Source organism: Neofelis nebulosa, chromosome 6 (assembly GCF_028018385.1).
Source record: "Neofelis nebulosa isolate mNeoNeb1 chromosome 6, mNeoNeb1.pri, whole genome shotgun sequence".
Classification (NCBI taxonomy): Eukaryota; Metazoa; Chordata; class Mammalia; order Carnivora; family Felidae; genus Neofelis; species Neofelis nebulosa.
Window position 1 is genome coordinate 44,188,519 of NC_080787.1, and position 12,268 is coordinate 44,200,786.

At 38.9% G+C, this 12,268-nt stretch overlaps 1 protein-coding gene across 13 annotated transcripts in view; it reads left to right on the forward strand.

The window, feature by feature from the left end:
• Positions 1-12,268, forward strand: part of UBR2 (ubiquitin protein ligase E3 component n-recognin 2) — a 125,619-nt gene that overhangs the window by 5,092 nt on the left and 108,259 nt on the right. For 12 of the 13 annotated variants that reach the window (XM_058733980.1, XM_058733975.1, XM_058733976.1 and 9 more), the window contains exon 2: positions 4,034-4,293. In XM_058733980.1, the coding sequence (XP_058589963.1) occupies positions 4,034-4,293 (260 nt within the window). Of the gene's footprint in view, positions 1-4,033; positions 4,294-12,268 lie in introns of those variants that run through there. The other variant, XM_058733973.1, reaches the window with a different exon arrangement.

Consider the following 12,268-nt stretch of genomic DNA (forward strand, 5'->3'; position numbering starts at 1 on the left):
CCCCAAATTTGCTGATTTTTTTTCTTAATCAGTAGCTGATATTAGTTTCTGAATTTTTTGTTCAAGAAATCTATAAATAGAGGGGTGCCTGGCTGGCCCATTTGATAGAGCATGCAGCTCTCAATCTGAGGGGTCATGAGTTCAAGCCCCACATTGGGCATGGAGCCGAAGAAAGGAAGGAAGGGAGGGAGGAAGAAATCTATGAACAGATTTGACCGATCAGTGTTGTTGGGGCCACAGAGCACATAATTTCTTTTAGAAAGTATCACCTTTTATTCTCCCTGGATTAAAATCCTGCAAAAGTGGCTTCAAGAAAAATAGGAACATAGGGACTCCTGGGTGGCTCAGTCGGTTAAGCTTCCAACTTTGGCTTAGGTCATGATTTCGTGGTCCGTGAGTTTGAGCTTCGCGTGGGGCTCTGTGCTGACAACTCTGAACCTGGAGTTTGCTTCAGATTTTGTGTCTCCCTCTCTCTCTGCCCCTGCTCTGCTTGTGCTCTCTCTCCGTCTCTCAAAAATGAATAAACGTTAAAAAAATGTAAAAAAAAAAAAAAGAAAAGAAAAATAGGAACATAAAACATAAGAAAAACAAAAATTGTTGTTAAAATAAAAGCTTTAAATGTATTGTAAATTAAAATTGCCTGAAACATAACTTCCTAGGATCATAGGAGTAAATTCTTTGAATCATAAAGCTTAATTTTTTATCCATAAACAGTAAATTGCTTAGGACAAATGGATTATCTTCATTCATGTTTTGAAATAGGGTTTCTGATAATGGGTGAAAAACTAGACATTTACCCTTAGATATGGCCAAAAAAAAAAATGTTTTTTTAGCTCAAAGAATTAGATTCAAGTTTGCTTGTTGGTTGATGCCTCTTTGCCTTTTACTATTGACTACTGTTTTTTTTTAACTAGCCCTTTTTATAATTAAGGACCTGTGTGTGTGTGTGTGTGTGTGTGTGTGTGTGTGTGTGTGTAATTTTGATTTCAAGTTACTTCTCTAAACAGAGAGAATCCTTAATCCTGCGCTGTTGTTTTAAGAGTAATTTAGTCTCTTAGTTGCATAAAGCAAACACAACTAAGTTGGTAACATTTGGAAAAGATAGTTTCAGTTTAGGGGTGAAAAGTTTTTCCACTGTGTTCTGTTACAAGCTTCAATTTAATCCCTTAACTAACAAAGTTTTTACATTTTTAGTACACATGAAAATATGAGGTTGATTAGAAAGTTAATATATATGTCCTCATGTATATTTAAAATATCTATATGTAGTTATTTTTAGAGGGAAGGGAGTGGGTAAAGATTGTACAAGTAATAGTTAAAACGAAGACCTTATACTGTTGTCTTATGGTGTTAGACCTTACTAGAGTGTAAACTCTTAACAAGGATGTACATGAACTTTAGTTGTAATCCATAAGAAAACATTGGACCTATGAGTTAGCAGTTCAGTTAACTGCATTTTTGTAGAAGTGAGTGCTCTCATGTATTCTGATTTTAAATGCTTACCTGGTTGAGAGCCAGAATAAGTTGCAATTACACAAAGCAACATGGGGGACAAAGAAACATTGCAGAATTGGCAGGGATAAATGACAATATAGGGGAAAGACTTAAGATGTAAGGAAACACAAAGGGAAAAGAAAGGAGGTAGTTTGAAGGATGCCTTATCTAGGGCTTATTTGGTTTGGTTTTTAGAGACTGCAGGCCTGGATCTAGTTTATCTCTGCTTTCATTAAAGCTACATAGAACATCTTTCTGCAGTGTCAATGTTATAGGACAGTAAGTAGTATAAACATATTTATAGTCATTCAGGTAACATATTTTACTAAATGCCCACTGCAGCCAGGTTATGTGTTAGACCCAGGGGAAGTGGGAAAGGCAGAGGGAGTGAGGAACGGGCTGAGAAAGGCATCTTAGAGAAAGTGAAACATAAACTGAGAACTGAAGAATGAGTAGAAAGTAGCCTGAAAAGCAGAGAGAGAAGCAGTACAAGTTAGGAGGAGGAAACAAGTATGATACAAGACAAAGGACCTTATAAACCACGTTGAGGGAATTGACTGGATGCTAAATACAAGGGGAAGCTGAATGACATGATCTCATTGACATTTTGCAAGAATCATGCTGGTAGGGAGGCTGGAAAATGGACTGTACAAGGGCAAGCTTAGTGGAAATGACCAGTTAGGACCTTCTTGCATTAATAATGGTGAAAGATGGGAGTGGGGGGTTTTGGGATAGAGTAGCAGAGGTAGTGCCTATGGAGATGGATAGATAAAGAAATGAGATGGATTCATCAGATTATTTAGGAAGCCTAGTAGACAAGACATGATTAATTGGATGTCGGGTTGAGGAAGAAGGAAGATTTTCAGGTTTTCCTGGTGTGGATACTTAGGTAGATGCTGGTATGTAAAATAGGGAAGTGGGGGAAATGCCGGTTTTTGAGAAAGGATAGTGGAGATCATGAGTTCAGTTTTAGACATAGTGAGTTGGTGTTTGAATCAGGAGTAGCAGTTTCTTCTGTTTCTCTCTACACTTACCAATGCTTCTGGTCACCAAATGTGAGTTTTCCCCCCCATACCTAGCAATTCCCTAATTCTCTAAAGACACCAAGTGGGTGTCCTACAATTCAATTCACTTCTGACACTATGCACCTGGAGTTAGCATCAGATCCCACAGGTTAAGGGCTCAGTCCCACAACACTGCCCCCCGCTACTTAAGCTGCCAGTCACAAGCAGTGGGTCCTCAGGTTGCCCAGAACTTCTGTCTGACTTGGCTACAAATCGAGGGTTACCATGACCCTGCCTTCGAGTTCAATAATTTGCTAGAAGGGCTCACAGAACTCAGGGAAATGGTTTATTTACTAGATTACTGGCTTATTGTAAAATTCTGTAGCTTAGGAATAGCAGATGGAAGAGATGCGCAGAGCAAGGTATGTGGGAAGGGGAACGGAGCTACCATGCTGTCTCTGAATGCACCAGTACTTACGAGTGTTCACCAACCCGGAAGCTCTTTGAACCCTGACATATAGACATTTTCTTATGGAGGCTTCATTACATAAGTGCAATTGATTAAATCATTGGCCATTAATGATTAGTGCATCTTCCAGCCCCTCTCCCCTCCCCAAGTTTCAGGGTGGAAGCTGTCATTTCCAACCTTATCACATGTTTCGTTCCCTCTGGTAACCAGCTGTCCATCTTTAGGGGTTTTCCAAAAGTCACTTCATTAACCTCAGCTCTAGCTTGGTTGAAAGGAGATTGTTATGAATAATAAAAGATACTCCTTTCATCTTTATATCACTTACCACTTAGGAAATTTCAGAAATTTTAGGAGCTCTGTGCCAGGAATGGGAAGAAGACCAAATATATATTTCTTACTATAAATCATGATATCACAGTATCTGTTAGATATCTAAGTATAATTATTCAGGTAGTTGGACCTAAAAGTTTAGAAGAGAAAAGTGGCTTTTGTTTGTTTCCATCAGGGAGAGCGAAGGGGAAAGGGCTTATAGAGAGTTTGATCAGGGAAAGAAGGCATAATTGATAGAACAAAGCCTCTTCTGGTAGACTGATACTCATGAGACTAGTTTATTAATCAATGAGAAGTGTAAGTGGCATATTGGCTATTCATGTTCACTGCATACTCTTCCTATCAGCAAACTGACAAGAGAATTCAGAAGACAATCAGTATATCATTTGAGCAAAGCAGTAGAAAGGAAGTCAGATGGGCTCAATGGTTAGTGTCATGATGATCTGTGGTGGTCATTTGCATGTGAACTGCCTACAGAAGATTGCTGTAAGAGTCATTTTGAGGAGAGGGGATCATTTTACTCTAAGTAGAATTCTGAAATACTTGGCATTTTTATCAAGTTCTAATGAATTTTGCCCTTTTTGGAAAGAGTATACAGTTATGAGTGACGCCAACGAAATAATTTATAGGATTCTTTTTATCCTTATTTTTGTGCCTAAAAGAATAGAGAGTGGGTTTATTCAAATGAGCAGTTTGACATTGTGTAAGCCTACTTTTTCTTTTTTCTTTTTTAAAGAAATGGCTGCAAGCAACTGACCTCACTAGAGAAGTGTACCAGCATTTAGCCCACTATGTACCCAAAATCTACTGCAGGGGTCCCAACCCTTATCCACAGAAGGAAGACATGCTGGCACAGCATCTTTTGTTGGGACCAATGGAATGGTACCTTTGTGGTGAAGATCCTGCGTTTGGATTTCCAAAACTTGAGCAAGCAAACAAACCTTCTCATCTTTGTGGTCGTGTTTTTAAAGTAGGAGAACCTACATACTCTTGCAGGTAACATAGTGTAATTTTCTTTCTAAAAGCCTGTTTTTACCTTTTTTCCCCTGAAACCTTATGTTTTTGTTTTTAAATTAGGGAAATACATACATACTAAGAAGTGGACACAACAAATATGTATGGTCTCTTAACTAATAATGAAACAGATATTCATGTAATTATTTTCCAGGTCAAGAAATAGAACATCAGCATTGCAGCAAACCACTGTGTGCTTTCTCCCTCCCCTGTAATTAACTGCTGCCCTGGCTCTTGTAATAATAACTTCTTTGCTTTTCTTGTTAGTTTCTTTAGTTCCGGTGTCTCTTACTAATGTTCAAGGTATCTCACATTTGGCCGGTTGGATCCCTATCACAATAGCATCGTCCTTTGCACATTGCGGCCTTAGTTTTTGAGTGCTTCTTTGCTTTCTTGCACAAGATGTCCACAGCTCACTTTGTACTTAACTCCGATCCACATGTAGAATCAGCCATTTCTACCAGGAGTTTCATTTAAGGTAGGAATGGTAGTTAGAAACCATTATCTGGGTGCTCTATGTACTTACTTGCCAAGGATAACTTTGCCTTTTTGTTGTTGTTGTTATTTCTTGTTGAGAACTGAGTGTACAAGTAGAAGATGGAGAGGGAAGTGTCCTATTTCCTTTAAGACCATCTATTCCTATTTCACAGAACTAGTCGTTGTCAACAGTTTCCTATGTATCCTTCCAGAAATTTCCTCTGCATATGCAGGCCCGTATATATGGCTATCTTACACATATATGCAACCACACATACAAAAGGGAGTATGTGTTATATATACTGGGCTAAATTTTCCTTTCTCTGTTTAACAAAATCTTGACTTCTGTCCATATCAGCTGATATTGCTAGATTAAATATTGCATTGTGTGATTGTACAATTTGTAGAGGCATTATGTAACATTTTTTTCCTTAACACTTTTTCCTTAAAATCTAATGAATTCAATTTTGGTTAAGGACTGTAGATGTCTATGGTTGTCTTTATAAGCATGGTCAGAATACCAATGGAGATCTTTTTATATTTTGAAATACTGTTCTAGTTTTTTGTTTGTCTTTATAAAAACTTCTTTGAGTTCTCTATTGATATTGGAAACAATGAATCTACTTCATGATGTACAGATGAGGAAACTGAGATACACTTGTTCCAGTAATGTCCTTTTGTAGCAAAGGGATCCAGTTCCAACACTTGTATTTGAATGTTGTATCTTTTCATTTTCAGTCTGGAATGTTTTCTCAGGGTTTCTTTTTCCATGATCTTGATACTTTTGAAGATTACCAGCCAGTTATTTTTTAAATGTCTGCCCGTTTGGTCTATCTGATTCACTTTATGATTGGACTCAGGTTGCATCTTTCACAGGAATATCATAGAACTCACATGTTTTCATTATACCTTACCAAGTGGTATGTGATTTTGATTTGTTTGATAGATGGTGATGTTAGTTTTGATCACTTGATTAAGGTGATGTCTACAAGACTTCTCTACTGTGAAGTTACTCTTTTACTCTTTATAATCAATAAGTATTTTGTGGGGAGGTACTCTAAGCTATTAAATATCCTGTTCCCTATCACACATTCAATTTATTCATTTGTTTATATCAGTATGTATTCATGGAGGCCCATTATTCCTGTGCTCGAATAGTTCTAGCTTTGACTCTTGGGAGTCCCTTCAGGCTTTGTTATTTTCATGTCCTCATCATTCTTTGAACAATTCCTTGTTCCATCAGAGATGTTTAGGTCACGTCTTGGACTTTCCTCTGCTCTAGACCTGAAATTAATCATTTCTCTAAGGAGCCTGGTTCCATTTTAGTAGAGATTAGTGTTAAGAAATAAGATACTAGGTGTGCTTGTTGCTATTGGTATGTCACTAATTCCAGGCCCTCTCAGTGGATCTATATTTTATATCTGTCTATAGATAACATACTGAAAGAAATATTGAAAACCAGGCATTTACAATAATCTCTCCAGTTCCAATCCAATACCACAGGCTTCTCTCGTTTTCTCCCTTTGCATATTTGTAACTTCTCTGATGAATCTGCTTCTCATTATCCTAAATATATTTACTTATTTGATCACTTCCTTGTATGCAACCATTCTTTTGCTGCTGTGGCCATTGCCATCCAGCTCTGCATAATCGCCCTCCTTCCCCCATTTGGGCTTCATATGCTATTCTGGGCTATGGTGGCCTTTCCCCACCCTTGTTAGGGCAGATCTAAAAGAAGAAGTCTTACTTTAAGATGCATGGTCATGGGGGCTCAGTTGGTTAAGCATCTGACTCTTGATTTTGGCACAGGTCATGATCTCACAGTTCTGTGAGTTTGAGCCCTTGCATCGGGCTCTGCACTAACAGTTCAGAACCTCTCCCCCTCTTTCTCTGCCCTTCCCCCCTCTCGTGCATGCATGCTCTCTCTCTCAAAATAAATAAACTTAAAAAAAAAAAAAGGTGCATGGTCATGGCCCTTGTGCTAAATCAGCTGGGTGTCTCTCTTGACTGAAACTCCACAGTCCTCTAGCACTGCTTACTGGACCTCAAGTATCTCTGTGCCACTTTTGATTCCATAGTGGCCATTCTCTGGTAAACTTGGAGACAAGTCTGGTAAATAAACTCTGCATCTGCAGCCCAGCCCTTAGCCAAGAACTCATCCACAGGTGACCCCCACATACACTTCTGTCCCTTCCTGGTTACTTGATCTGCACATATTCCCTCTCTGGTACCCTGACTCAAGGCCGCTAGCTGTTTTATCTGCTCCAAACATTGATCTAGTCTCAGCTCAGTGGGACCTTCCTGCAACACTTAGATTCTAGCTCACTGTGCCACAGGTGGGAATTCACACCCTGAGTGGGAGATCCTCATGTATTCATATAGTTTTGTGCTTGTGTACAGTAGGAGTCTGGTTCTGTTACAACCGGAAGTGAAAGTCCCAATATTTATTTTAACAAAGAAAGTTGCTTATGTTTGTTGAACACCTTCTAGGTGCCAGATTTAATGCCAAGTACTTCATGTAAAGTTACGTTTAATCCTTCCATAAACTTCTGAGATAATATCCTGAGGAAACTGAGGCTCAGAGTGGTTAAGTGACTTAACCTGCAGTCATAAACCAGGTAGTTTTGCTTTTTCATATTTTTAGGAAAAAAAAAAACAACCCAGCCCTTTTTGTGGTCATTCTCCTGGCCCCTGAAACTCAGAAATCTGGGAACTACTACTAGCAGTAGTAGTAATTACCCAGTAAGGCTCTTGTTTCCTAAGCAGAAAATCAAGTTACATTCCAGTACTGTCTTCTGTACTACAAAGTACGGCAAAGAATATTAAATAAAAATATTTGGGCTGGAGACAGAGCTTTTGGTGACAGTATTGTGAACTTGGCCTGAATCCTTTACTCCCTCATTATCCTTGGTTAGACTAGTCTGTAAGGTACTCTTTCCTGATGAGAGATGTTTGGCACTTACAAAAGTCTCATGCGTATTAGATGCTCAGCAAATACTTGTTGAGGAAATGTCTATTACGTTGTTCAAAGTACGGAGGACAGTTTTAAAGGTATTAATTTGCTATTCCTATGTGAGTTAAATTGCTTGAGTATTTCTAATTTTTGCCCATTTCCATACCTGGCCAGTGGCAATATCCTGTTTATCGTAGGCCAGCTACTTTGGGAGATGTTATTCGTGATTCTGTACAAAAAATCCTTCCCACTCGAGATTTTTAACTTCAAATATTCAGTTATACCCAGCCAATTAATTAATAGGGCAGCTGGTGCTACATGTACACAACACATTGATCTCTCTTACGAATTTATTGCCATCTCATTTAATCTTCTAACCATAGGCACAGTATTCAGGAATTTTGTTAGTCCCAGGAATTTCATATATGTCTGTGTGGGTCCATCCAGAGGAGAAGAGGTTAGGTACAGGTTTGAATGCTTTATATGGAGGCCTTCATTAAATTGTCAAGAGTTCTGGATCTTCCATTAACAGAAGATCAAGTAAGAAGTATCTTACTGTTTTTTTTTTTTTTAATTTTATTTGTTTTTGAGAGAGAGAGAGAGAGACAGAGAGACAGAGACAGAGTGCGAATAGGGGACAGGTAGAGAGAAAGGGAGACACAGAATCCGAAGCAGGCTCCAGGCTCTAGGCTCTGAGCTGTCAGCACAGAGCCTGACATGGGTCTCAAACCCACAAGAAGTAGGACACTTAATTGGCTGAGCCACCCAGGCGCCCTGAAGTCAATTTCTAAAAAGCAATAGCTGAGGCTGTTCTTTGTGTTTCTGTCCTTAATATACCCTTACTATACCCTTGACTCTCTTTAGATGTCAACAAAGTACAAATTTTCCCCTCACAACATGAGGTGTTCTCCTACTGATGGTGCCTTCCTTTTCATTGATCATATATATCCTCTAACTATACAGTTAGAATATCCAGAACTGGGATGAATAGATTAACCTAAACCGTCACACTGTAGTGAAATGAATTTAAGCATCCGACTCTTGATTTCAGCTCAGTTCATGGTCTTGCAGTGTGTGAGTTCTAGCCCAGCATCGGGCTCTGCGCTGATGGTGCAGAGCTTGCTTGGGATTGTGTCTCCCCCTCTCTCTGCCCCTCCCCTGCTTGCTCTCTCTTTTTCTCTCAAAATAAATAAATAAACATTAGAAAAAAATTTTTGTAATAATAGACACAAAACATACATTTGGCTGTATCTTTCCAAAGGTACAAAAGTGTATGCCGTGAAAAATAACCTTCCTTCTCCATCCCTTAATTTCCCTGTTTTCTTATCCAGAAGTGATCACTGCTAGTAGTTTCTGTGTATTCTTCCCGATGCAAAGCATTTATATATTATTCAGTAAACGCTAGAATATGACATAAACTGTTTCCACCTTGCTTATCTTATTTAAAATTTGTCCTTAAAATTGTTATATAATATTATATAGAGAGTGAACGTGCTCACTTTGTCTTATGTTTTTAATGGCTGATTATTATTGAATGAATATCCTATCCTTTACTTACTAGCCTTCTATTAGTAGACGTTTCAGTTGTTTCTAGTATTATAAATAATACTGCACTGAATATCTTTGTATGTCTTTGTGCATATATAGATGTAGATCCACAGGATACATTCCTAAAAGTAAAATTTCTAGGTCAAAGGATGGATACATTTATTTCTCTTTTCAGACCAGCCGTAAAAACTGGAGACGAAATGAAAAGGAGATGATGTGCTAGTTTGAGGAAGAGAATCAGTATGAGGGACAAACAACAGAAACTACAATGGGTGTGTGTTGGGAAAGTTTGGAAAATCTGTCTTCTAGCTAGCCTTATAGGGAGAAGAAACCAGAAAGTACCGGCTAGAATGTGGCAACCAGAAAGAGGAGGCAGATTGGCCAGTTATCTGAACTGTGGAAGAAAGAAAGCAGCGTCTGGTGACCTGCATATAGACAGATAAGTAGCCTGGGGTGGGAGAGAAAAATTTAATCTATAAAGGGCCCTATAGGGCCTAAATTTGGACGACACTCTTAACAGCTCTTTCTAAACTTTGCTGTTACCTGAAGTTGGCCACACTCCGGGTTAAAGGCTCTGTCCTTCACAACAAGACTATCCAAGATACAACTGCAAGTTTAGAGATTCTCAGGGACACCCTCAATTCTGATCAGCTGGCTGCAAATTTTGGGTGTCTCCACAGACTACTTTAGATTGCATAATTCACTAGAACAACTCCTAGAACTGAGGAAAATGCTGTACTTAAGACTGAAGTTTTATCATAGCGAAAAGATACAAATCAGAATCAGCCAAAGAGATACATAGGCAAGATTTCTGAATGCAAAGCTTCTGTTGTCCTCAGGGGCACATTATTTTCCTGGCACATTAATGCATGACAGTACACAAACAGTATTGGCAACCAGGGAATCTCACCCAGGCCCTGGTGTCCAGAATTTTTATTGGAGTTTCATTAGGTAGGCATGACTAACCGAATCATTGCCCACAGGACTTAATGTCCAGCTCAACTTCCCTTCCCAGGGGTAGGGCTAATATTACGTGGCTGAAAGCCCCAACCCTCCATTCATATGGTTTGTCTTTCTGGAATAGCCAATCCCCACTCTGTGTCATTCATTAGTATAATAAACTATCAGGTGGGAGGGGCAGCATAATAACAAAGATACTCCTATCACAGGGGAAATTCTAAGGATTTAGAGTTCCCTCCCAGGAACTAGGACAAAAGCCAGCCAAATTCTTTAATTCCACAGTTGTTGAGAAAGTAAATGAGATCCTTTGTGTATTGCTTTCCAATATTTTTAGCACAAGGTAAACTCTTAGTAAATGGCCATGCTGGGGTCCTGCGGATGAACGTCTCCTTGTTAGTCCCATGTCTCATGTATTCCTATAAAACCCAGTGCCCTCGTAAAATGACATGGAGTGTATCACTTGGAAAGATGAAATATAGTTATTGGAATTCTAGGTGAGTTTCTAAACTAGATCCTTGAGAGATAAAAGTGGTTTATGTGTATAGGATAGAGATTTTCTTAAACTAGAAAAAATGATATTCAGGAGTCTTTTATGTGTGGTTCGTAGGAAGGGGATTTGTGAAGGGATTTAGGTTGGTTTTTCTGCAGTTACTGGTTCATAATTTCTAAACTTGTGTAGGTCATAAATTATTTTTGTCAGAAGCTATCTGTTGTCAGGCAGTAGGCTAATATTTATGATATTTGTCTGTACTTAGTTAGCTATTAGGAAAAGTATAGTCAAATTTAACACTTGTTGGGGTACCTGGGTGGCTCAGTCAGTTGAGCGTCCGACTCTGGCTCTGGTCATAATCTCACAGTTCGTGGATTTGAGCCCCACATTGGGGCTCACCACTGTCAGGACAGAGCCGCTTCGGATCCTCAGTCCCCCTCTCGCTGCCCCTTTCCCACTTGCACTCTCTCTCAAAAATAAATAAACATTAGAAAAAAATGTTAACACTTGTTATTCCTTTCTAAATAGAGATGGTTGTTCTTTTTTTTTTTTTTTTAACGTTTTATTTATTTTTGAGACAGAGAGAGACAGAGCATGAACGGGGGAGGGGCAGAGAGAGGGAGACACAGAATCGGAAGCAGGCTCCGGGCTCCGAGCCATCAGCCCAGAGCCCGACGCGGGGCTCGAACTCACGGACCGTGAGATCGTGACCTGAGCTGAAGTCGGACGCTTAACCGACTGAGCCACCCAGGCGCCCCTAGAGATGGTTGTTCTTAGAGGCAATAATCTTAGTGCTGATTTTGATCATAACTCTGTTTTACCATTTGATAACCATTAAGAAAAATAAAATATTAGTAGAATATGAAATACTTAGTGTGGTATAAATTTTGAGTTTAACGCTTCTATTAGATGTAAAGAAGTTAGGTTTCATTCCATTGTTTTCTTTGTATAGTTAAATTGAGAACTTTTTTATTATTATTAGATTTTTATTTATTTAAGTAATCTCTACACCTGGCATGGGACTCAAACTCATGACCCCGAGATCGAGAGTTTCATGTTCATCTGAGTGAGTCAGCAGGAGCCCTGACAACATTTTATTTTATTTTTTTTAACTATTTAAAAACTTACTGCGTGAATGTTATAGATAACCAAAGGTTATGGTTGGGAGTTAATGCTCCCATCAGGAATATTCTTAGCATATGTTTCCAGGTAGTACCTTATGATGCTTTACTGTAAACTATTAAATGGTTTTGCTCAGGTTTAACTTTTTTTTTTTTTAACTCTGATTTTGTTGGTCTTGACAGATGAAGTTATGCTAAAACTACTAAAAACCCTACATTTTTGAAGACTTTAACTATCCAAAATACATTACTCAGACTGTGTGACCTGTTTAGATCAGTGAGGGCAGTGAGTGGAGGGTTCTGCTCTGGTTAGTTGCTTAATAGCATGTTACATCTCCCTAAACTTAGCATCATGCTTTTTAGGGTCCAGCACAGCAAGGGAAGAGTAGAGCCAGAGCGTCTTGCCCA